This window comes from Rhinolophus sinicus, chromosome 12 (assembly GCF_057876585.1).
Source record: "Rhinolophus sinicus isolate RSI-liver-muscle chromosome 12, RSI-T2T, whole genome shotgun sequence".
NCBI classification, from domain to species: domain Eukaryota; kingdom Metazoa; phylum Chordata; class Mammalia; order Chiroptera; family Rhinolophidae; genus Rhinolophus; species Rhinolophus sinicus.
This window is the reverse complement of record NC_142512.1, coordinates 26,223,544-26,250,523: the sequence shown is the minus strand read 5'-3', so window position 1 is coordinate 26,250,523 and position 26,980 is coordinate 26,223,544. Positions and strand designations below refer to the sequence as shown.

At 45.3% G+C, this 26,980-nt stretch overlaps 1 protein-coding gene across 6 annotated transcripts in view; it reads right to left on the bottom strand.

Moving 5' to 3' along the window:
* Positions 1 to 8,283: 8,283 nt before the first annotated feature.
* The window catches only part of HNF1B (HNF1 homeobox B), a 51,556-nt gene continuing 32,859 nt past the window's right edge, over positions 8,284 to 26,980 (bottom strand). For 2 of the 6 annotated variants that reach the window (XM_019732599.3, XM_019732601.3), the window contains exons 6-9: positions 23,763 to 23,898; positions 19,611 to 19,805; positions 17,020 to 17,138; positions 8,284 to 9,220 (exon numbers count right to left, since the gene is read on the bottom strand). In XM_019732599.3, the coding sequence (XP_019588158.3) occupies positions 9,200 to 9,220; positions 17,020 to 17,138; positions 19,611 to 19,805; positions 23,763 to 23,898 (471 nt within the window). In that variant the 3' untranslated portion in view covers positions 8,284 to 9,199. The remainder of the gene's footprint in view (positions 9,221 to 17,019; positions 17,139 to 19,610; positions 19,806 to 23,762; positions 23,899 to 26,980) is intronic. The other 4 variants (XM_019732600.3, XM_019732602.3, XM_074319553.2 and 1 more) reach the window with 3 other exon arrangements.

The window sequence follows — 26,980 nt, the reverse complement described above, 5'->3', positions numbered from 1 at the left end:
CCCACAGCCCTGTCCCCTCCTCCCCAAAGACTGACCAATGACCCCTAAACCAGTGACTGAATTGTTCCTAAGAAATCTAGTGTGGCTTTGGCAACTGTCTGGCAAAGGGTTGTCACGCTTTTCCACCCCTCACCTTTGGAGTATCTTCGTTTAAGCCTGTACTGACGTTTGAAGGAAAATTCAACCAATTTTGGAGTAAGTTAGGTTATACAGCTAATCATGTTTACAGTCACCTTCCTATGACATGAAGGCCTCCAGGAGAGTCACTGAAAAGTTTGTGAGGTCTGCTAATTCCATTGCGAGTGAGGAATGTGTTTATTCTTCCAAGGAGCAAAGATCCCCATTCAAAGTGACGTTGCCACATTGTGTAACCAGGAACATGGGTTGTTGCTGATGTAAACAAACGGCCAGGGCCAGACCTGCCAGGAGCCGGGTCTCCTTTTCCCAGAGGTGTTTCTTATGAATGGTTGTGCCCAGTGAAGCAATTTCCTGCCCTGTAAACTTCTGCCCAGCAAACCACATCTCCTCTCTACCTAGCTCTGGGTCATAAAACAATTCTCCAGAGACCAATCAGAGACCTATCAGGAGTCCTTGAGTAACAGGAAAATGACCCTCTACCTGCAGATGTAATGACACTTTGCAAACCAGTGGCTTAAGGTTCGTGAACGTAAACATCACATGCCTTACCCCATGCTTTACTTCTGCTCACCCGAGGTTTGGGGCCCACATACTTGATTCGCAGGCCCTGGTTCACCCCTTGGAGGCACTGGCTGGCTAGTGACCCATTACCTTGACCTAAGGACCTTGCAGCCCGGAGAACATATTTCACTGCGCTAGATCATGATTTACAGAGCCAGGGCAAGAGAAGTTCAGGCAGCCGTCTCAGGCAGGCAGAAGACACAAGAAGATGTGGACATTCACTTTGCATTTTATGGTCCTTCAGCCTGGAATGTCTTCCCTACCCCTGTCCCCTCTGTCAAACTGTCACTCATTCTTCATGACACAGTACAAGTGTCTTCCAAGGAAACTTCTCTGATTTCTACCCAAACAGAATTTCCTCCATTGTCCTACCACTCTACCTTCTAACATCTACACATTGCATTGTCATCACTTAATAATTTATCTATCTCCCCAGCCAGGCTGGGAACTCCTTTAAGGCATCTAAAATCCCCAGCAGCCATCATAGTTTCTGTCCTCAAAGTCAGTGTGCAAAAAAGGTTTGTTGAATGAATGAGTGAATGGCCACCTATTATGTGTTTATGTGTCTCTCCACCACACTTAGATGCTTTGCATATTGAAAATGTACAAAAAAATATAGTCAAAGGAATGAAGACCTGGGGTAGGCTGGTAAAGAGAGGAATAACCTAGGCTTTCTGTCCTTGAGAAGTTTGCAATCTGACCATCTTTCTGTGGATCGCAGGAATATTTGCAGATGGGATAAAGAGGTCAAACACATGAGTAGGTAGAAGTGTCTTTTTTTGTTGTTGGTATTCTTTTTTGAGTGCAGCTCAGAAGCCAGAATGGTTCTGAGTTGGTCTACGTAGCCCTCACACTACACTAGCCACAAGGAATTACCTATGAACCTCCATTTTTCTCTTTCCTTTCTCCTTATCCCCGTTTATAAAAGGGACTTGCTCCTTCCTTTGAAGCTCAGGAGGCCCAGAGAGTGATGGTGATAGTGCTGGTAGTAGGTGTGCATTTGGGCCATTTTCCAGATATAAAACTAGTCAACTCCATGACATACATACACTCCTTCCTTCCTTCCTTCATTCATTCATTTATTCAGAAAACATTAACTGAGAGCCTAACATGTGCCAGGTACCAGACGCTGGGCACAAAACCAGGAACAAAACACTGAGTCCCTGCTGTCACAGAATTTACATTGTAGTTGGAGGAAGACGTTCAGTAACAGTGGGGTTGGGACCCATCATGTTCTCTCATGTGTAGTCCCGCAAGGACTGGATGCTAATCACTAACGTCTATTGAGCGCTTTCTTATATTCCACACAAAGGGCTTTATGAACCTAAAAACTCATTTAGCAAACATAAGGAAACAGACTCAGAAAGGTTAAGTATCCTTCCCAAGATCACACAGCTAAGAAGTGGTAGAGCCAGGATTTGAACCCAGATCTGTCCGACTCCCCCAGCCTGAACTCTGACCCACAACTGTACATGGCGGCAGTAAAGGGTCACTAGATAAATTGCAGGGTGGATGGATGGTTAACTCTAACTACAGTGGCAGCCTGTTTTGTTTCCATGATACAAGCATGAGCACCATGCTTAAGTTTTTCATTTTCTTATTGACTCAAGCTTCTCTTAAGTGTGCCTCCTGTTAAAAGCAGATGTCATAAAAGATTTTAAAAAAGCAAACAAACAAAAAAAGAACATAGATTTCACAAAGATTAAGAAACAAACATCTTTCTTGTGACCACCCATGTTTTCTAGGCAAGACAATCTATTTTACAAAACTAATGATGAATTATAATGGAAAAGTTGTACAGAAAAAAGATCACGTTCAGTTCTGTTGTCATGGTGTGTGGTAAAGTCTCCGTATTGGGCTGTATCATGACCCCCAAAGATATCAGGTCCTAATCCTGGGGAGCTGTAAATGTTACCTTGAAAGGAAAAAGAGCTTTGCAAACATGATAATCCCGGCGGGCCCTAAATGTAATCACATGCATCCTTATGAGGAGGAGGAAGAGGGCGATTTGATACAGAAGAGAAGGGGACTGGAGTGATGTGGCCACAAACCAGGGAACCTGGCCACCACCAGAAGCTGGAAGAAGCAAGAAACAGAGTCTCCTCTGTAACCTCTAGAGGGAGTGCTACCCTGCCAGACACCTTGGTTTTGGCCCAGTGATACTGATTTTGGACTTTCAGCCTCCAGAACTGTGAGAGAATAAATTTCTGGTCTTTTAAGCCACCAGGTTTGTGGTAATTTGTTACAGTGGCCACAGGAAACTAATACACTCTTCTAGAGAAGGCAGCAGTTGAGGGAATAAGTCTTTAACCACCAGCGTAGGTGATTCAGAAATATATACTCTCATATTTTTTAATCAAGATGCCCAAAAGAAATTCTTCCTCAGAAAGAAAGGGTATAGAGATCCCCCTACAAAAAAATGAGTCCACCTCCTTCCCCCTCTGCACCCTTTCTTTGCTTTGTTTTTCTTCCTAGTACCTATCAATACTTGGCATATTGTGTATTTGTTTAGTTACTGTTGGTTCCCTCCAGTTCAACATAAGTTCATGGGAAAAGTGACATTTTTAAATCACTTTTCTCCCTGTGCCTAGAAGAGTATGTAAACATATACCATGTTTCCCCAAAAAATAAGACCTAGCCAGACCATCAGCTCTAAGGCATCTTTTGGAGCAAAATTAATATAAGACCCAGTCTTATTTTAATATAAGACTGGGTGTAATATAATACCCAGTTTAATAAAATATAATACAATATAATACCGGGTATGATATAATACCCAGTCTATAATATAATATAACGTAATATAATACCAGGTCTTAGGTTAATTTTTGCTCCAAAAGACGCATTAGAGCTGATGATCTGGCTAGGTCTTATTTACGGGGAAACACAGTAGTAAACACTCAACAAACATTTGCTGGAGAAATGATTGTATGTCATATTACTGCTACCTGGAGAGACCTGACATCAATTCAGAGTTAAGGTAATAGCAGACATCACAGCATGACATGCTTCCTAATGTATCACTTTAAAAAATAACTGAGATAGACTCTATGTTCAGGCAACACTGTTTTTCATTTTCTACAACATCCATTTCTGTTTCCTACTTTGTTCAGGCCCCAAACCTTGCAATCACCTTTGATGCTTCTCTTTCCCACACTCCACATCTAAACCATCAGAAAATCCTGGTGCCTTCAAATCCTCTACCTTCAAAACAACAGCCACAATCAGACCACCTCTCATCACCTCCCCTGTCCCCCAGGCTTGGATGATGGGAAGAGCTTCCTAATGGTCTCTTTGTTGTCACTCTTGGCCCCTCCCTACAACTCAGCAGCCACAGTTGACATTCAATATTATATTAGTTTCAGGTGTACAGCATAGTGGTTAGACATTTATATAAGTTACGAAGTGATCCCCCTATAAGTCTAGTATCCACCTGGCCCCATACATAGTTATTACAAAATTATTGACTCTGTTCCCTATGCTGTATTGACATTCCTGTGACTATTTTGTAACTGCCAATTTATACTTCTCAATCCCTTCATCTTTTTCATCCAGCCCCCCAATCCCCTCCCATCTGGCAAACATCAGTTTGTTCTCTGTATCTATGAGTCTGTTTTTGCTTTGTTTATTTTGTTTTTCAGATTCCGCATGTAAGTGAAATTATATGGCATTTGTCTTTCTCTGTCTGACTTATTTCACTTAGCATAATACCCTCTAGGTCCATCCAGGTTGTTGCAAATGGTAAGATTTCATTCTAACTTATGGCTGAGTAATAGTCCATTGTATATATGTACCATATCTGTATCCAATCATCTATTGATGGGCACTCAGGTTGCTTCCATATCCTGGCTATTGTAAATAATGCTGCAATGAACATAAGGATGCGTATATCTTTTGAATTAGTGTTCTGGATTTCTTTGGATAAATACCCAGAAGTGGAATTGCTGGGTCATAAGGTAGTTCCATTTTTAATTTTTTGAGCAACCTCCATACTGTTTTCCATTGTGGCTGCACCAATTTGCAATCCCACCAGCAGTGCACAAGCGTTCCCTTTTCTCTACATCCTCACCAACACTTGTTTGTCGATTTATTGATGATAGCCATTCTTACAGGAGTGAGGTGATATCTCACTATGGTTTTAATTTGCATTTCTCTGATGATTATTGATGTTGAGCATCTTTTCATATATCTGTTGGCCATCTGCATGTCCTCTGTAGAAATGTCTATTCAGGTCCACCAGAGGGACCCTTTTAAAACATAAGTCAGATCTTATCTCTGCTCTGTGCAAAACTCTTTGTTGGCTCCCAGCTCCCCAGAATAAAATCCAAAGTCCTTACAATAGCTTACAGCTGTCCTTACAAATGGCAAGAAGGCCCTGTGTCATTTGTCATCATGCTCCAGCACTCTGCTCACCTCTCTGACCCAGCACTCTCTCTTTCACTCAGCTCTAGCTACTCTAACCTCCCTGCCTTCCTTCCTGTCTCAGGGCCTTTATACTGGCTGTTCCCTCTGCCTAGAATGCTCTCCTCCCAGACATCCACTCCCTCTGCCCACCTTTAGGAGCACAAAGCCAAAGCTGCTTTCGTTCCAGCCTCCTGGCACTCTGTGGCCCCCACACTCATTGCAAGATCACCACATTTTATCTTTTTTTCCCTAAGGAGAAAGAGACTCTCCCCAGTTGCAAGCCTTTATCTTCTCCTCACAACTTCCCTTCCTGACTCATCCTTGGTTCGCTTTTGGATTTGCCATACCCCACAGAAATGAACAACATCATTTAACCAATTATTGGCAGTTTTCTTTACAAAGCATCAAATTTGTGATGCGGTTATCTGGAAATATCAGCCAGACCCAGAAGACCACATGACAAGGCATTCTGGGATGAAAGAATATGAATACCAGCGTCACAATATATCAGGCACGCTATTAAGCATTTAACATGTATTAACCCATTTACCCCTCAAACAACCGTATACAGTAGGTGCTATTGTTATCACCCGATTTTATGTAGGAGGACAATGAGGAGGGGGTTAGGTTGTGGAGTTACAGCTTCTAATCAAGGCATTCTGGCTCCAAAATGAGTATCAAACACCTGCCCCCAACTGGAGGCCAAGAACTCACATTCCCTGGCTGTCTGCATTGTTTTTTTATCCACCTGAATCCAGCAGCTAATACTCCAGCTATCTCTGCCTTTGCAGGGAATAATCAATCCACTGGTTGGTATGGAAAAGTTTAATATATTTTAAGGCAGGTTTTCATTGCTAGTTTTTTTTCTTATCCATGGATATTAAAACGAATCTGCCTTCACCAGAGCTCATCCTAGAAAATGACAGCCGGTCATTGTAAAAATGGAACCATCTGTCTATAGACTCGGCTCAGGGTGTAAAGACGGACCCTGGAAATCTTGGTTCATAAGGTTCTAGAGGAAGATATGGGGGTTTTTCGTTGCAAATGAATCTTTAGAGTGGGTAATTCCCACCTGGACTCAAACACTGGCCTCCCAGTGCCTCTTACAGCCAGGGGAGGGAGGTCCCTGTTTCATTTGTTTTTTCCAATTACAGTTGACATTTAATATTATATTAGTTTCAGGTGTACAACATAGTGGTTAGACATTTACATAACTTATGAAGTGATCCCCCCATAAGCCAAGTGCCTTTTTGGCGCCATACATATTACCATATTATTGACTCTATTCCCTATATTGTTTTATCCATCCCTGTGACTATTTTGTACCTGCCAATTTGTGCTTATTCCCTTCACCTTTTTCACCCAGCCCCCTAACCCGCTCCCATCTGGTGACCACCATTTTGTTTTCTGTATCTATGAGTCTGTTTTTGCTTTGTTTTGTTTTGCTTTGTTTTTCAGATTCTGCCTATAAGTGAAATCATATGGTATTTGTCTTTTTCTGTCTGACTGACTTATTTCACTTAGAATAATACCCTCTAGGTCCATCCAGGTTGTTACAAATGGTAAGACTTCATTCTTTTTTATGGCTGAGTAATAATCCACTGGATATATGTACTACATCTTCTTTATCCAGTTGATTATTGATGGATACTTAGGTTGTTTCCGTATCTTGGCTATTGTAAATAATGATGCAATGAACGTAGGGGTGCGTATAGTATTTTTTCGAATTAGTGTTTTGGATTTCTTTGGATAAATACCCAGAGATGGAATTGCTGGGTCATAGGTTGTTCTGTTTTTAATTCTTTATGGAACGTCGATACAGTTTTCCATAGTGGTTGTACCAATTGGTTCCTGTTGGATTTAGAAGGAAGGTATTAACCTTCTTGGGGTCTCTCAGTGGACAGGGTTGCCTTCTACATGTCTCGGTTCACATAGGGTTTGGTTAGGAAAAGTCCCTAAAGACTTCCCCAACCCACCCATCCTCCCTCCCTGCAACCTCCACCTCTGCCTAGATGACCTCCTGGATGAATAAAACCTTCTGGATTCTCAAGATTATTGCAACAATGCAAGATCTGATCTAAAGCCTGTCAAATGCAGACATCTGCTGTTCCAGAAACTACATGAGACCAGATATAGGGCTCCAACTGAAGCTGGGGTGCAAGGCTATATTCCCTTCCTCTTCCTAGAACTCACAGGGGCAGTCCAATAGGATATCTCAATTAGTGACAGGGGATCTTGGCCTCTCTTGACACATGGTACTTAGCCTTGGACTTAGCCCTTCTCAACCCAACCATGAGTTTTCACTTGACCATTTCAGCCCAAATTACATTGTCCAGGGGAGCTGGGAACCAAAGGAGGTCAGCCTTCCCATATGCATCCATTCCTACCCTGGGTACATAGTAGATACTTAGTAAATTTTCCTGGCTCATTGAGAATTGCATCTTCCATTACACTGTGATTTTGAAAAACCTATTGCTCAGAGCCTGGTAGGCATAATTCCCTTACTTACATTTTGACTGGGGAAATACTCTGCCTAGAAGTAAGAAATGATGAGAAGCGAAACACGCCGGTCGCGCTACGCTGTACAAAAGAGGAAGCAGCAGAGGACAGGTCTATTTTCCTTCTTCCTGAGTCAACACTGGATTACTTATGGCAAAGTCCCTGCTGGCGGTGTCCTTGCCTTTGGCTCTTCCCCTTTGGACTATCTGTATTAATGTGCATCCCTACCAGAGGGGAAAACCCGGGCAGGAGGCGACACCTACAAGAGCCCACTGTCCTAGTGACTGACGATTGTACAGAGAGGGGCAAAAAGGCTGGAATTAATGTTTAAAATCCAGTTGAAAAAGTGATCCACAGGGTTTCCATTCTTCCGGCTTTTTTTTTATCTGTTCCTATGACCACAGTCACCAAGAACTGGCTCTATCACTTTACTCCTGTGAGTTGCAGAAAAGAAAAAGGTGTTGGCTCTTGCTCTGGCCAGATCCCCTCTGATGGACTTGTGGGGTCTGACTGGGAGAATCGACTCTTCTCACCTTAGCAGTAAAGCCGGCGCAAAGACATGGGGATGTGTGGCCGGGAGCTTAGTGGAATAAGTGGAAAATCCCAAGGAGATAGGGGCCAGGGGTTCTTGGTAAAAACATGGCAGAGCAAGTGTCAGAGACAGAAATACGAGACTCTGGGCAGTGATAAAATAGTTTTAATGGGAGGCTTTCTGAAAGGACTTATTCTTGTGCTATCAAACAGCCAGTTTCCCTGCCTTGGGGTTTCTTGGGGGTACCCTGGCTGAACCCCTAACCCCACCAGAAGGTAAGACGTTTCCCTGACACGACATTCAGCCCCTCCACAGATCCAGAGGTGTGTCTTAACATCAGGAGACTGGTGTTAACTGGCAATCAGTCCAAAATATACAGTGTCCTTGTATGTGTCCACGCACGAGGGAGGGGCATGGGCTTCACTTCTGACTTAGGAAGTTTCTCCACGGGGGAAGAGAAAGGGGCAAATCACTTTGAAAATTCAACTCTGACCTTTACAAAGAAAACACTTTAGTATTATATACAGGGCAGAGGGGCAGGGGAGTGGAGGGGAAATTGCACTTAATTACAGTCGTTTATAGTTTACACCCATTGGACGAATTTACTTCTTTAAAAGAAATCTCAAGATCACTTGGGATGGGGGTGAGGGGAGGGAGTTTGCTGATATTTACACTGTTTTGGCTCAGTTCAATAGCACACGTCCTCCTCTCCTCGTTTCAGTAACAGATTCAAGTTTTCACGTCAGTTTGTTCGATGAAAGAGCATTAATGTAGGCTTTCTCTCTTCCTCTTCCGTGGTTTCTTGTCTCCCACCTCGGGGACGGATGGGCGGACTTGACATCTTGGGAGAGGCATCGTGACAATACTGCATAGAAGGGAAGCTGGGCTTCAGGCTGTGCCTCCTGAGAACGGATTGTCCGAGGTGCCAGCAGGATGTCAGGTAAGCAGGGACCTCTTGCAGGTGCGTGTCAGGTCACTGGGCTCTTCCATGACAGCTGCCCGGAGGGTGGTGGTGTGGAAAATAGGATCTTTGTTGCTGTGCACAAAGTAAGTGATGTGTGGGTATCACCAGGCTTGGAGAGGACACTGCAGAGAGAGAGGAGAGAGAGCTCAGCTGTATGCATTTCGCAGGGACGGGAGGCCGTTAGTTTGGCTTCTCCAGGGGAGCGGAGACCCAACTCAGCCAGCAAAGAGCTGTAGGTGGAGGGCTGAGGACCTAATGCCTGCTCAGTTCTGCCGTGTCGGTCCTGAAGCACACTCCCTTTAGCCAAACCTGCCAGCCGGCTTTTCCAGCCACTTCAGAAGAGAGGTGAATTGCTGCAGACCTTGAAATTGTCTTAACGCACTGACCTTTACCAGGAGGTTGGGCTCCACTTTCTGTGCGAGTGGTGTTTATAAAGTGCTCAGTGTGGTTGCAACAGCAGCTGGATGGGGAGCTCTTGCCTCTTGTGGAAGTAAGGGCCTCTTCCTAAGTAAGACCTCTAACAGCAGGGACCCCGAGACCACTGCTTTCCAAAATTAATGGATCTCTGAGTACCAGAGATCCCAATAAAATTCTGATTCAGTGGGCCTGGGGTTGGCCGAAGAATCTGCATTTCTTATTAGCTCCCAAGCTGTGCCAATACTACTGATCTACTTTGAGCACCAAAGCCATAAAGCACAAGAGCATGGGAAATTGCAAAGTGCTTTCTAAGCTTGGTTACTATCAGGACAAGACACTTGGAGGATTGGGGAAAAGATCCAAGGGCTGAAGGCCTCTGATGCCAGACTGCCCATGGAAGACCCCAGAATGGATGGGGAAAGCCTCTGAGAGGAGACCCATCCCCGTCATGGGCAGTCTTCTTTCCAGAGCCCTGGGCCTCATCCATTTCAATAGTCATGGGACATCATTCCTCTCCTTTTCCTTTCAGGGAGTCTCTTTTTGTTCACCCCGTCTCCTCTTTCCCTTTCATTTTTGTTGGCATCTCAGGGGAAGGTTCTGCCTTATGGCTTAGTGGCTTATTCTCTCAAGATTCCCTTTCAAACACACACACACACACACACACACACACACACACGCACACACCTACTACTACCACTGCAGGCTTGTTATGTCATTATTATCTCATTAATCAGTACTCCCAACCATAACCCTATATGAGGGTGCCATGATGTCCATTTTATAGATTAGGAAAACAGTTCAAAGAGAGTGGTGAATTATCCAAGGTTTCAGAGCTAGGATAGTGTGGAGCCAGATTCAAACCAGTTCAGCATGCTCTCCCTGAATGTGTTCTTTCTATAATGCTCTGATGGCCAGGAACCTTCTACTGGCTTTGTGCTCTTGGTCAAGTTACAACCTCTGGGGCTCAGTTTCTTTACCTCTAAGACAGAGGTTACTGAGGGATTAGATAGGCTGATACACGTGCAGTACTCAGAATGGTACTCGGCAGGCATAACTGTTCTCATTAACACTGCCGCCTGCACAGGACGTCCTACCACGCAGCAATCGAGTGCCCTGCAGAGTGGGATGGAGCTGTGCATTCGTGGGAGGAGGCAGGTTTCAGACCCTTTTAAATTCTTGAGGCCCTGCTCACAGTCCTCTGATGCCCTTTGCGTCCTCTTCCTCCCTCCACCCACCCCCACTCTTGAGTCTCTTTACTTCCCACTATCAGCCTTTTCCCAATTTTCAGATTTCAGATGGAGGAGAGAGAAAATGGCCTGTGACCTTGCAAGTTTCAATAGAAGAGCAAACAAGAAGGGCAGATAAGGAGACGCCAGCAAGATCCTATGACCTGTCATTAGGGATGGGCTTCCCAGCTATCAAATGTTTGCTCACATAATAAAATGGTGGCAGAGCCCTGAATGTTGTCAAAGGAACTAGAGTTATTTGCCCCCTTCAGAGTCTAAACACAAACATCTGATAAGGGGTACACTGTAGTCCCTTAGAATCGAGGCCCAGCACACGCAGCCCCGTGGGGGGCCTTGTCCAGAGGATCTCTGAAAGGGCACCTCCGTCTGAAAGGTGTGTTGTCTGTGGCAATTGTTAAGGATGTCCTCATTCCAAGAGGATTTGTTACATAATGGTAATAGCTGACATTTATTGAGGTCCTACTGTGTGCCAGGCACCATGCTAAGTAAGGGCTTTTCACGTATCATTGCATTGAATTCTTACATCAACCCTTTGAGGCAGGTGATTATCATTTATCCACTTAACACACCGAGTGCCTTCTACATGCTTAGCATTTTTAAGGCACTGGGGACGCAGCTGTGAACAAGACCTCAAAGAGTTTACATTCTAGAGAGGGGTTTGAACAATAAACAAGTAAAGAACCAAGTGTGTGTGTGTGTGTGTGTGTGTGTACTTAAAATTTTAGGTGGAGATGAATACTGCAGAAAAATAAGCCTGGTGAGAGGGGTTAGGATGACTTGAGGGAAAAGAGAATAATTTAGGGAGGGGAATCAGGAGGTGCCTCTTTGAGGTGGTGACATTTGAGCTGAATGAAATGAGGGAGGGGGGGCAAGCATGGAAAGGTGCACATTAGAGACTGTTCGAGGCAGAAGATACCACACACGCAGAAGAGCTGCAGTGGGTTCAGTTCGGCTCTGCTTCGGCTGGAGCCAAGAAAGAGGAGGTGAGAAGGGCAGGGCTGGCAGTGATCTGAACACACAGGGCCTTGGAAGCCTTCATTTCAGTTTGGTTGCAATGAAAAGCCATTGGAGAGCTTTGACAGGGGACTAATATGATTGAGTCCTTTTTCAAAGAGATAATTCTGGCTGCTGTGTTGTTAACAAACCATACCCACCATAGTGGGGCAAGAGTGAGAGTAAGAGTGAGAAGTTAGGGGATACTGTAGGAGGTCAGTGAGAGACGAGGGACTGGACTGATAGCGGGGTGAGAAGTAGTCAGATTGTGGATACATTTTGAAGGGTCCCCAGCAGAACTTATTGATGGACTGAATGTGGAGTGTGGGAGAAGAATCAAGGAGATTCTCAGATATCTCACCTGAACAACTAGTACCATTTTTGGAAATGGAGAAGCCCAAGGGAGGAGCAATTTGGGCAGGGAGATATAGGGGTAAAGGAAGAGCTCCTGTTTTAGGCAGGTTCAATTTGAGAGGCTTGCCAGATATATTAGGCATGCCAAAGTCGCACTGAGTTTATTAACGGGCACTCAGAGGAAAGGTCTGTACTGGAGACAGAATTATAGGATCCATCAGTGTGTACACTTGGCCCAAAGCCTTGCGATTGGAGGAGATCACCCAGGAGTGAACAGAGAAGAGAATGAGCCCTAGGGCCCTCCAACAAGTAAATGTTGGGAAGATGAGTTTCCTGCGAAAGAAATGAGTGCCTTAAGAGGAGAACCAGGAATGGGTGACATCCCAACATCCAAGTGGAAAAATGGAAGGAGTGGTCAGCTGTGTCAGAGATAGAGATTGAAAAATGACCATTGTATTTGGCAACATGGAAGTACTGGCAATCTGGACGAGAGAGGTTTCAGTAGAGTGTGAAGACAAAAGCCAGTCTGGAGTCTTCTCAAGAGAGAATTGGGAGTGAGGAAGCGGAGACAGTGAGGATAGAGAACTCATTTCTATTATTATCAACTTAGATTAATTATGGCTGTTAATTAAAAGTAACGAGTATAATTCCAATTTTACAAATGAGGATATCTGAGGTCTAGAGAGATTATATGTAACTTGCCCAGGGTCTCACAACAGAAAAGCGTGTGCTCTTAACCACAAGGAAGATCACTTCCTTTTTGCCATCAGGGTAAGTCAAGTTTGACCCAGCTGCCCTAGACTGGGTATTTCGGGCCAAGCATTGAGCTAAGCGTTTTATAACACTTATTGCATTTAGTCCTTTCAAGGATCCCATGAAGGAAGAATCACTATCTTCATATCACAGGTGAGGAAACGGAATCTCAGACAGGGTAAGACTTTTTCCTGAGGTCACATAGATAGAAAGAGGAAGAATTTTGAGCTGGGTCAGCCTAACTCCCAAGCTGGTACTGTTAACCATTAGATGATACTGCCCGCCGCCAGTGGAAAAGGTTGGGTGGGTGGGGAACAGCTGCAGGGAACTTAGGATGAGGCTTCACACCTCCTTCTGGTCAGCTCCCCTGACTAGTGACGGCTCTGGGGGCCCTCTCCTGACCTCTCTATAAACTAGGAAGTGAAGCAGTGGGTAGAGAAGTAGAGGAAACGGGAGTTGGCTCACAGCCTGCCCACACTTGTTCTAACCTGGTGCCTGCTGTGGTCTTGTTTCCAGACTGACGGGACATTGTTTTGCAGGAGCTCAGATGGTAACTCGCCAGCACCTGAGGTTGGAGGAGGAGGGGGAGGCCTAAGTCTGGAAAGGACTGCGGGCAGGAGCTGCAGAAGGATTCCCAGTGACACAGTCCTGGCCTGAGGTTCCTGAAACATGATCCACAAGACCCTGGGGCATGTCTAGCTTGACAAGAGGCAGTACTGGGATAAGACAGCTACAAGTTCAAATGCTGGCTTTAGCCTTATACCTGCATAATCTTGGGTTATTTTTATGGGCGCTCAGGCATGGATATTAGAAGGGAGGAACGTTGTTGAATGGATTTGGAATGAGAAGACCAAAGTCTGCAAGTCCAGTGCCAGATTTATCGTCTGTGTGAACTTGGCCAGATCCCTCCCCATCTTTGAACCTCAGTTGTTTGCTCTGTAAATCAGGCATGAAAATATTACCTTGCAGGACAGGTGAGAGTGTTAGCCAGGAAAGAGAAGATGGGAAAGCATCTGGAGTGCTGTTTGGAAAATGAGAGGCACTAAAAAAAAATGCTAGTTCTGAATCATTCATTCATTCATTCATTCATTCATTCATATTTACTGAACACCTACGATACCCAAGCATTTAGCTAAGCACCAAGGGCTCGGGTGCTGTGAGAGACCCCTGAATTATTTGCTTTTTTCCTCGGAGATGTGTGAGAGGGCATCTGTGTGTCAGCGGGGACCAAGCCCAAGAGGTAGGATGTGCTTCAGAGATGGTCCTAATTCTGAGAAATTTTATTGTCAGAACCTCCTTTGACCACATGTGGACAAAGCAATGAGTTAAATAATGAAGGAATCGATGGCTGATGTCTCCTAAAGCGTCACAGGAAGGAGAAGGGACAGGGAGAGAGTGACTACTTTGAGTACTGGACTACGTACCTATCAGCCACTCTTTTTGGCACGTCAGCATTCTGTGAGATGGGGCTGGCATTTTCCTCATTCGAGATGAAGAAATTGTCTCACAGTGGTGAGTCAACCGCCCACTTTCATGTAGCAGGGACGAAGGCCGTGATTAGCTCAGGAGTGTTGGCTTTTCCTAGCACTCCAGCATGCCTCTGAAGTAGCATTGTCCTGGCTGTGTCCCTGTGACGCAGTCATCGAGGAGCAAGGTATATACTAAGGGCCTGTTCAATGCACACATCAGCATGTGAAAAGTTCTGGAAGCCCTGTCTTGTGGGGTTTAACTGTTTAGGCCAGCCATCCCCCCAACACATCGGACCGAGGAATCCTCCTCTCCTCACACCACATGCCCCTGATTCCTAGCAATGGTCTTGAAATGCCTTTTGGAAAATAATACCGTAAAACAGGAATAGCAGAATCGCCACCAGGTCTCTTTCGGAACTCACTTCTGACCCTTTGCCTCCGGAACAGAGTTTACACAAATTGTCTTCACCTTGGGTTCCTCCTGCTGTCAGGAGGCAGCACATTTACACCCATTCTACTTCATTCTGCCTTTCCCGTTCCCTCTTCTCCAGTTTGTAGGAAGAAAGTTTCCTGGTTGGAAGATAGTAAGTGGGCACCATTTTTACTCTTGTTCCTGACCATTAAAGACTACAAGAGCAGCAATTACTAAGGGTATTTTAAAGATGGGTATTGCTTCAGTGGAAAGAGTACAGGATTTAGCGTCAAAAACCAAAGTCTAGAGGTCCAGCTCTAGAATTTATCACCTGTGTGACCTTGGGCAGGATGCTCTCCGTCTCTGAGCGTTAGTTCTTTTCTTTGTACTTAGGAGGTTTTAATAAAAAGAAAATGATGAGATAACGCGCATGAGAAGTATAAACTGTAAAGTGCTACAGGAATGGTTTTATTCTTACTAAGTATAATCTTCATCCTCATCATCCCGTAAGTGAGTTTATCCTGAAATGTCCGGGGACTTGGAGACAATGTCACGGTAGTTCTAAGTGGGACATGCATGTGGCTTCAAGGTCGACTGGCCACTCTGTCCAGTGGAGGGGAGAAGCCATTTGGGGGCTGGGGCAGTGTCTCAGAGAGCATCTTGAAGTATTTTGATTAAGAGACCATTTCCTGAATTCAGAGGACTTGTTTCAACAAGCAAGCATCAAAGTCAACTTGGGAAAGACAGGAATAATTAATCACAGTCCTGTCTAGGGCTGACCAAGCGGCAGATGGATTGATAAACCTTTCAAAGGGGAAGGTATTCCCAAGCAGGGCTGCTGCGCCTGGCTGCCCCCCTGATTGAGATTTGTGAGCACAGATAAATGTTTTCCCTGCTCACTACAAAGAATGGGAAATCGCACGGGAGTCGAAGGGCAGGGCAACAGGGGGTGTCCTTTCATCTTCCATTGGGTGAGAGAAGACTGGCAAAGCAGGTCCCACACACCTCTCCTTTGCCCGCCCCCACCCACAATTCCAGAGCCCGGCTGCCTAGGCCGTGTGTGTTCACGTACATGTACATCCAAGACGTGCCAGGCATTTAATCTGCATGACCTCATCGGGTCCTCAGAACAAGTAAATATTACGACTCTCATTTTAAAGATGAAGAAACAAAGGCTCAGGAAGGTCAAGGTCACCAAGTGTGGTACAACCAGGAATAGAACCCACCTGCTCTACAACACTGCAGATCCAGGAGGAGATGGGAGCAAAGGGAAGAGCAGAGAACCTGCTTGGAAGCACGTGGCAGTGGATGAAGTGTGATTCACAGAGCTCAGATAGAAAAAAACCATCAACAAGACCAAACCCTGCTGAGCGCCTCTGACATGAAGTTCAAGGTTGTCGCCTACTTATCTAGTAATCAATAAAGGCCAAACAGTTCCCACACTGCATAGACCCTAGCTACTAAAAGGTCCTATTGTATTATTCTGGAATCGTCATCTGTGTTCAGACATCTTGTCCTGTTTTCTCTCAGTGCCCCAATACAGTCCAGCTGTCCAAGCTCAGTGGTGAGCCTTGCTATTGGTTTTCTTTATTCCTCTATCACCTCTATGTGGCGCTGGGAATTAGTTATCAATTGAAACGGTGACTAAGCCTCTGGATTCCTCACTTTTAGTGTACCAGGGAGTCAATTCTAAGTTTCTTGATAAAATACCAAGTGTATGCAGGCCCCTGGACAGGCTAGGCTGTCTGCTGAGGGTCCCCGTGTGTTGGTAGAATTGGTCATTCTCTGGAGCTTACAGCCTTCTAGGTCCAGCATGAGTCCTGGACTGGGGGAATTGGCCTCAGGACCCCTGACTTATCACTTACTTTCTCCATTGACTAACTTGTGGAAAATCCTTAGGGATCCCTCTTACAAAGCATGAAACTCCACAGAGGGTTTGACTTCCTGAGCTCTCCTTGGAAATACCTTTTCCATGAGTCACTGACAAGCTACCGGGGAATACTCAATCGCAATGCCTAAAGGCTCTGTGTGATCCAGTCTCCAACGACTTATCGAACTTCAGTCCCCATTTAGTGCTCTTGTTGGGGACATCAGAGGAACAATAAGCCCCTTTAACCTGTGGCCCATCTTCTTTCCCCTGTGACCTCAGAGATTCCATTGGCAAGTAACAGGGAGCCTCTGGAGGACCAGACTTGTGGCTGAGTCCATACCAGCCACACTCTCTGCACATCAATAGCCTGAGTCATTATCCCACCCCCCTTTCCCGTTGGCCCTACCTGTTTGCTGGAAGACATGTTGGTGAGCGTGCTGATGCTGCTCGTATCTGTGACCACCATCGCAGATGGAAACCGGGAGGTGTGGGAATACTGGGGCGGCTCCTGCTTGTGTGTGTACACTACAGAGACAGAGCGAAAGCAAAATCAAGGCGCAGATCACAGGAGCGTATGCACAACCCACACCATCCCACGCCACAGCTCCTGTGTCCCCGGGCAGATTAAAGGGGCGGTGGTGGTGGTGGTGGTGGTGATGTTTGGGAAGGAAGTGTTAGGTGGTAGAAAGAATGGCCATGTGTTTAAATCCTAGCTCCTTAACCAAGTTACTTAACCTCAGTCTCCTACCTATAGAATGGGAATAATATCTGTTATAGGATTAGAAGAGATCATGTGTAAAGCACTTTGTACCAAATCAATAAATAGCCGTGCACAGTGCCTGGCATATAGTGGTAGACAACACTTCTGTGGTGGAAGCACCTCTGTTCCCCTAACTTTCAATAAAGGGTTAGATGCCTGGGCGTCAACAAGCAATCCTTAGGTGTACGTGGTGCATCTGGGATTTTAAGCCCAAAATTGTTCTAAAGTAGCTGCAAACTCATAGGAAGGACACGGCCAGCACGTGCTTACCATTTCTGCCAGGACTCAAGTACCAGGTCCTAAGCTAGCAATTATAAGTTAATGAATCATTATAATTAGACATAGGTGTAATTAATTGTATGATTCTGGGCTGTTGTAATTTGCACTAAAATGCTTTGTGACATCATAGCCTTATGATACCCCAGAAATATGAAGGAGGATAGACAAAAGGAGACTGAATTCAAGTAAAACTTCCAGGAGCATGTGACTCATTTTTTTACTTTTTCTAGTATTTATCCACCAAGACTGGAACTGTTGGACTCACACTAGTTATCCATAATGTTTATGTAAATTCTAGGTCACATGAACAACTAATGAAAGCACGTGGATGCTTGGTCTTGAGGGAGGGACTAGCCTGTTCTACCAAAGAGTCCTCTAGTAGGGAACAGGGGTGAAGGCCGCCTCCGCTTGTCCTTTCCGTGGGGGGAGGCTGGTTATTTCCTGGTCTGGGGCCACTTGGGCTGTTTCTTCACAGCCAGCCAGGCCAGCTGGGCCTCAGCAGGTGGCTGGTGATGGCTCTCGGACTGTCCCACCAACCCGGCCTGGCCCCTGAGGAAGCCTGCCCAGGGGAGGGGGCGGGGGCAAGTGTGGAGCATAGTGTCAGGCCCTGAGAAGAAGAAAAGGAGGGGCATGTGGTCCCAGGCTCGACTACAGGCTGTGGCAGATTTTTTAGAAGCCACGAAAATGTGATTGGAATGTGAGATGGTGCTTAGGAACCAGCTCCACAGGCCTGAGGGGGACTAGAGCCCTGAGGATAGAAGAAGGCTGAACTTGACTGTCTCCCTCAGTTCCGCAGCTCTGCCTGAGGCAGCCAGGGGAGAAACTAAAATCGCCTTCCCCATTCCTGTCTCCTCCTGTTAAGGAGTCCCTTAATAAACAGTCACTTGGGTGTTTACATGAATATTATTTCCATTTTATGGATGAAGAAGTTGAGGCTCAGAGTGGCTAAGCAACGTAGTAACGGCTGCATAGCTGGTAAGTCTCAGAGCCAGGATTTAAATCTAGGTCTGTCTGACTCCAAGACTGCTACTCTATTCCAGAGACTTCTCTGATGTTCTTGTGGGACCATGCCTGAAGCAGGGAAGCCATCCTAGCCACAATTTCTCCCCAAATTAGTAGGCTAGGGGCTATACCCTAATCTGGCCAGAACACTGAGGCCTGGGGCTCAGGATAGGGGTGGGGAGAGGTATAGAGATAGGGGGTGGGAGGGAAATAAATGGTTGAAAGGTAGACTTAGGGTAGGGGTAGAAATTGGAGATGGGAAATAGCCTCTGTGTGTGGGGTGGAAACCCTAATATTCTTTGTCCAGGATGGCGTGTAGGTGGTATTTTCCATCTATATTCACGTTCATGATTAGAGATGTTTGGAGTGTATAAATTGGAAGCCATGGGGACTCTAGAAAATTCTTCAATTTCAGGGAAGGCAAACAAGATGCAAACTATTAGGTTGGTGCAAAAGTAATTGCGGCTTTCGCAAATTTTTTAACCTTGTAAACCGTAATTAGTTTTGCACCAACCTACTAAATGCCAACTCTCATCATTCGGTAATGGCTACTTGGAATTTTGGACTGAAAAGGCTAAGTTGAGGCTCATTGGGAAAGGTGCTGTGGTTGACAGGTAATACCGTCTATGGGTGCCAGTGTGGGGAATTGTGGCCCCTGTTCCACATACATGCCATCCCTGCTCTCTATCTCCAACTCTCTTTACAGGTAGGCCTCAATTATCCTCTTCAGACCTTCCCCTGGGGAGTCTTGGGGATAAAATAGAAGACTGAAAAAGGTACAGCACCATACAAGAGCTATGTCTGAGAAACTGTCTTGGTTGATCATAGGTAGGGAAAACCTATACACTTTGGAGTGACCCAACCGATACACTTTGGAGCAAGTTCAGACCCGGAGAGGGAAGAGGTTGGCTGCGGAGGGCCCTGTGTGCCCCTCCCCAGCACGTGCGTGTCCTTACTGTGTGAGTTCTGCAGCTGAGTCACAGCAGCCATGAAGGGCTGTTGGGCCATGTGGCTGCCCGGGCTCTGCTGCATGAGGGGCTGCTGGTGAGGGCTGTGCAGCTGCTGCGAGAACTGGACCGGCTGCAGGGCTGCCAGGCTGCCGGCCACACTGTTGATGACCGGGACGCTCTGGGCTTGGGAGGTGTTGAGGCCTGTGGGAGCAAGAGGGAAAGATCAGAGATCCACCTTTCCCTGGATGAGGAGAGGCGAATGGATGGCCATGGTCATCCACTGAGCCCCTGCTATGTGCCAGGCACTGGGCTGAGCCTGTTACGTACGACACTGCATGGGAAGCGATTTTACAAAGAAACTGAGGATTGAAGAGAGTAAGGGACTTGCTCAAACTCCACAGTGAGTTGTAGATGGAAATGGGCTTTAAACAGATCTGACTGAGGCTGGAGAGTCTCCCAAAGTCATCTGACCTCCCTTGAGGTTGCCAGGGCCCTGGGAAAGCTGATTCTACTGGCCCACTCCATCTATGCCTGCCTCTAAGAGGCTTGCCCTGGTAATGCCCTGAGGGTAGAGGTGAAAGTGTCTGCTCTGAGGCGCACAATATTGCCTAGATCTGTCTGTCCAGCAGAGGGCAGCAGTGTGCAGAGACCCATATTTTGATTAAAACAAAAACCAAAAAAAACAACAACAAACAAACAAAACAACCTCCACCGTCCTGGGAGTATGAAGCCTGACGTACTCCTTTAAAGGCTTCGTATAAAGACCCTGAGAGGGGTGAGGTGCTCATTCTCTTGATTATAGCAGAGAGGAAAAAACCTGAAACTCAGCCAGTCTTTAAAGTGGACATATTTCATCTGGCAACACAGGGCTTGTGGCATCAAAAGGAACAGGTACTGGGGAGAGGAGGTTAAAGGTTGGCAATTATAGTGGGTCTTGCCACCCTTCTGTTCGGGGGGTATGAGGACCTCTGTGGTTCTGTACTTGTTTATATCCTGAGGTCTGTTTAGAACCAGGGCCAGTACTGCCAAGATTGGGTCCCTGGTACCCAGCTTCCATCTGCGCCCTCGGTGGGACTCGGGGGAAGACAGCTGAGGCAAGTGGGAGTGGGGACAAGAGGATCAGGGGGAAGATACCCTAACCTCTTTCCTGGAGTCGCCAATATTCCTTTGACCTTGCTTTCTGGGGAAGTGGGGGGAAGAATCAAAGGAAGAAGAAAATCCAGAAAAAGGTCTCTTTTAGGCAAACGCAGGAGGGACACGTAGAGAGCCTTTCCTGAAATGGAGCGGGTTTTATAAGCAGGTCTGTGGGAAGTCCTCCATGGAGATAGCATGAAAACCTCAACAATTGCCTACACAGAGCTTTAGCTGATACTGTTATCAGAAACCTAAAAGGAGAGTGGAGGGGGAATGAGCCCCCTCCCTTGGCTCTCCTGGGTGGGGCTGGGGGGTGGGATCCTCAGATCACCTTCAGAATAGCACTATCTCTAGTTTCCCACAGGGGCTTAGCTTCTCCCCAAACCAGTGTCTCACCTGATACCCAGATATACTGTTTTCCTCTCCTACCTTCGACTTACGGTCTCAGTCTCGTAGGAGGCCCCATAGATGTGCTGTTTTCCCTAGAACCCATTGTTGCTGCCCTTGTTGGGAAATCTCTGCCCAGAAAAGCAAATTATCCTGTGTGGAGTGGATGACATTTGAGGGCATAGTTCGGAAACCTGCCTGTGCTTCAGAATCTTCTGGGTGAGCAATTTAAGAAATACACATTCCTAGGCCCCACCCAAGACTTAATGACTCAGAACCTTTAGAGGTGAGGCCCAGGAATCTTATTTTCAACACAGTCTGTGACCCTGATTTGCCTCAATTCCAGGACTGAGAGCCACTGATGTCATTCTCGCTCCCATGGAGTATGACTCTCAGCCTTTTCATTTGTTTTCTGGGCACTGGTTCCGGCTTAAGAAGTATGTTGTCCAGGCCAGTAGATGAGTAGAGAACGAGGAATTGGCACTGCCAAGTAATTTGTTGTTACATTCTCCATGGCCTCTGAGGTCCTGAGGCAGGGCCCACATACTCAACAGGACATGATTAGCGAAAGGAGGAGGCCTGCAACCAATTCTTCATCCTGACACTCCACAGGGAGGACCGTGGTGTCTCAGCCAAGTTTTCTGGTGATCCTCACCGTTCTTCACAACCCTTCCCCCTACTCCAAGTACACACACATACACACACAACACATGCAACACACATATACACACAACACCCCCCCACACACACACATACACACACAACACATGCAACACACATATACACACAACACCCCCCCACACACACACATACACACAACACATACAACACACATATACACACAACACCCCCCCACACACACATACACACACAACACATACAACACACATATACACACAACACACACCCCACACACACATACACACACACAACACACACAACACACCCACCCACACATACACACATACACACAACACACATATACACACAACACACATACACACACAACACACACACAACACATATACACATACAACACACACACACACCACACACATACACACACACACACACACACATACCCATTTAAGGAGGAACTAAATTGAAAATATGGGAAAATTTTAGTTCCCATAGTGCTTAAGAAAGTACATAACTGTGTGTGTCAGCCAAAGCTTGACATGGGAAGAAAGAAGGTAAATGGGATTGTTTGTGTATCATTTTGGTTGTAGAGATAAAGAGGTGGGATATCTTACCATGGGCCTTTTAAGCAAATCTTCTAGAAGGCAAGCAAGCTGCTTTCAGGTAGCCTATCTCATTCTCAATGGTATTAGTATGGTTACCATATTCCTGGAGAGGGCCCAGTGAAAAGGCACTAAATTTATAATAATTTTTTATTTTGTAAGTCCTCTAAGGGCTTTTCCATTCCCCTTTCCCCCTGAAAAAATAAATGTGGAGTGTACCAGTTTCTGAGCAGCTAAGGATCGAGTGAGAGCCACACGTACTCACTCATTCAGTAAATCTGTGTGTGCTTCCTATGAGCCTAGCCCTGTTTTGCCCATAAAGAGTGCGTAAGTCATTTCTCCAGAAGTGACCCAAGCTGCTACTCTGGCTAAAGCTGGTTTAAGGAGAGAGGAGGTAAGGAGAGGAAAAGGCAGGAACAAAACAAAGAGGTGGTCAACATGGGCCCTCGACACAAGGGAGGCCACGAGGACAGCGGGGCAGTCCCAGATTGAAAGAAAGGTCAGCAGTGTGCCACCCTTAGATTTCTCCCAAGACTCTTCAGGAATACTTCCTAGGGTCACAATGATGACACAGCCTGAGCTGTCGTGATGAAGCTGAAAACACACTGAGTACTCATTAACATTAAATCTCCCAGAGGCATCCACAAATACAGTCCGCGTCAGCCTTCCCATGCCCTGAAATGGCCCATCTGGGACAGGGTACAGGCTCTCTGTGGAATATGAGACTCCTGGAGCTGGAAGGACCTGACCCATCTCCCCATCTTCAAGGCATGGGCTTAAACAACCTATTTCTCCTTAAAGCCCCAGAGAGGCTATGACCATTTCCCTCAGAGTTTCCACTCACTGTATTTTTACCACTGGCCAAAGAGGTCTCATATGACCACACAAAATTCCCCATTTAGAAGGAAGCCCATCATGTCTTGCTCCATCTTCACCAACACAAGGAAACATCAGCACACCTTCCTGGAAAATCTACCACATATTAGGGATAGGAATGAACACTAGATAAAAGTATAAGCTACAATATTACACATATTCATATTTTAGAGGTTTACAAGCGTGTCTATACACACTGCCATTTGATCGCCTCAGCAACCCATTTTACAGATGAGGAAGTTGACCTCATGAAGGTTCAATGATTGGAACTAGGATGCACAGCTGGTAAGCTGTGACCAAGATTCAGCTCCATTCCATAATTTTCTCTTGTTTTAGGCTAAACTATCCAAATATTTTTGAGGAGAAAGATAAGAAACTAAACAAGGTGAATCAAATCTATAAGTAGTGGATGAGTTTGAAGGGGGTTTTCGCTAGTCTCTTTTTTTTTTCAATCAGGATGACTCACTTTTCATGCTGCTTCTCTCTGCCCCCAAGTTGTCTGACCAAGAACAGAACTTACTTTGTGCAATGGCCATGACTCCAGAGAGGGGTGTCATGATGAGGTTTTGAGATTGCTGGGAATTATGGTGGGACAGGCTGTGGATGTTCGTCAAGGTGCTGACGGGGGGCAAGCCACCTCCTGAGACTGAGATCTGCTGGAGAGAAAAAACGAGAGCAGCATGAATGGAACTGGGACTGCAAAGAGTAGTGTCCGAAATGATATCACTTAACAATTCCTTGGCACAACTAATGCATGGATGGATGGATGGATTCCTTCCTTCCTTCATTCATTCACTCAATAACAATCATTAAGCACCTACTGTGGTATGGGTACTGTTCTAGGTGCTGAAGATAGGGCAGTAAGTAAAAATAGACAATAATCCCTTCCCTCATGATGCTTCCATTGGTTGACTATCTTTGAGTTACTAGCCTGCCTTAGAGATTCTTCTGTCCATGAATATTATGTGATTGTCACTTGCTCACTTTGGAAGTGTCCTCTGTTCTGCTCTATGCCTTCTGTTTTATTGGTGCTAAAGGCATGTGCTTGCTAAAAATAATAACTGAAGAAATGCCCTGGGATTCCCCAGTGAAAGCAGATTAGGGACCGGGAAGGAGCACAGGGTAGCTCTCACCGACTACAGACTCTACCATACACTGCTCATACATTAATTCACAAACCTCACCACAGTCCCATGAGGTAGATACTTACGCCTTTCCCATTTCACTGATGAAAAAAACTGAGGCTCTGAGGAGATAAGTATATTGCCTAAGATCCAATGACTATAAATGGTATATCTGGTATTCAAACCCAGGGCTCTCTGACTCTAGAACTCAAGTTCTTACCTTTTGTAGAGGACTTTCCCCCACCCCTGCAATTATTTCTAAGAGTTTGGGGAGATCAGCCATTATTGAGCTTCTCTACTTTTTCCAAATCTTCACTGTACATTAATTTCTTTTTCTTTTTCTTTCTTTTTTTTTTTTTGTTCAAGGAGGTGATATTGTAATGATACAGCTACTAAAACAACCTTGGTTTCCAGGTACCCCCCATTCTGTTTCACCATTATATTTTAATGACAGATTAGTAAGAGAAAGCTACTGATTTTAATGTGTTCACTTTGTACATGCCACATTGAATCCTTTTACTGAGGATTGAATCCTTTTATTTATTCCTAACAGCATCTTTTCTGTTTTTATTTTCTTCATTTTTCCAAGTGTATAATGGCATCACAGCATATAATGCCAATAGGGTCTCTTCCGTGCTAGTACTAATATGTGTGCATGTCATATTACATTGGTTGGAAGTTTCTGAATAGTATTAAATAATAACAGCTGTAACAGATGTGCTTGCTCTGATTCTGATGTTTTACACAAAACACACTTTTTCATGATAAAGCAGTTTACTATTTACAGTTTTAAATTAATGTTTTAAGTTATTATTAAGAAAGGACAGCTCCCCTCATCCTGAACTAACACAGACATTCTCGATGGCACAGGAACCCTGAGAGGTGCTTTGGGGTTAGGATACATACATCAGACATCTGAGTAGCCCAGTTTCCCTTCTTCTGCCTCTCGTCACCCAGAGCTCCTCAGATTATAGTTCTCACACCAGCACCCAGGTAAGACACTACCTCCTGCCCTGGCCTTCTGATCAACCCCCTAGCTTCCAAGGTTAATTTGAAAAAGAATGAAAGAAAAAAAACTAAACAGGTTTGTTTGTGTTTTTAAAATGAGCATCAAGAAATGAGTTAGGGGTCATGTGACAAAGAAGGAATTCAGCCACATCAAACAAGAGAGAACCAGCCAGTTTGCTGGACTTGTTTTTCAAAATGTCAGAGTCATAAAAAAAAAAAAAAAATCAGTAACCTTCCTTCCCTTGGGTAATGTAATCCTTTGGAAAAAGTCAACGATGTGACAAAGTGAGGACCGTAATCTCTGCCATTTCAATGTTTGATTTTAGCGGTGAAAGAAAAACGTAGATGTCAACGATAAAAACAACTTACACGTGTATGGCTTTGGAGTTTGTAATGTGCTTTCACTGATTGTCTTCCACAGATAATGACACAAATAGGGAAGGGATCATGATTACTGGCCCTATATTACAGATTAAGAAAGATCCTCAGAGGAGTTGAGAGACTAGCTCTATGTCACTTGACTAGTAACTGAGAAAGCCAGAATTCAAACTCATTTTTATTGGAGTTTAAATCCTATTTGTTTACTATGTTTAGGTAATCTTGGTCAAGTTCCTCCCCCCTCTAAATGCAACCATTATTTTCTATTTGCCTCCCAGGACTGATGGAAGCCAGGGAGCTGCCAAGCTCAGTCATGATGCTTACTTGATAACTCGGAGAGCTGGAATTACATTAATGCTGCCCTTCGCAGTCTTTCCACTATGCTAAGTGCTGTTTGTGCCTACAACTTATGAGGTTGGTATTATTCTCCCTACTTTGCAGACAAGGAAACTGAAGTTAGAGAAGGTAAGAAATGTGCCCAAGTGGTAGAGTTGGCATTGAAAGCAGCTACCTGCCTCCAAGGCCTGAGCTTTTTCACCATTAGGTCACACTGCTTCGATACTGTGAAAATACCCAGTACGTGCTTTTTAAAAAAAACAAGGTTCAACATGCGCAGACTGCAACCCTAAACCTGGCCAGCTCTTTGTCAATGCATGACATTTGGGCACGGGGTAGGGGACGAACAGTGCAAAAGAAAGCTCAAATGGATCAGTATTGTTTCTAAAACCAGTATCTGGGGGAAGATTTCATGTGTGTGTCCTACTGAAAGTCAGCACACACAGATTGTCATTCCCTGGTACAGGGCTTACTTAGAGAAGAGCAGAACTCCAAGTAACTCTCACATCCATTATCCCCCATCTTACAGATGAGGAAACGGAAGTTAAGCAACGTCCATCCTGTTGCTGACGAATAACGGAGCCCAAGACTTTCACACGCTGCTTCCCTGGCCTGCACTAATTTTAACCATGTTCCCCTCTTGCCTTAGTGGCCCAAGATCTTTGATGGATTTGTTATATATTAACAGAAAACACACTCTTGAATGTGGGGCTTCCAGCAATTGGGACATAACATACGAGCCAGGGTGTCGGAGACTAGTAAAAAGCTGGTCCCTGCAAACAAGCTTCCAGGTGTTTGCTAACGTTGAGGTGTGCTGTCTCGGTCAATCATCAATCCAATAACATACTGCCCATTAGGGCACTGCCAAGCAGAACAGGAAGGAAAAAGCGTG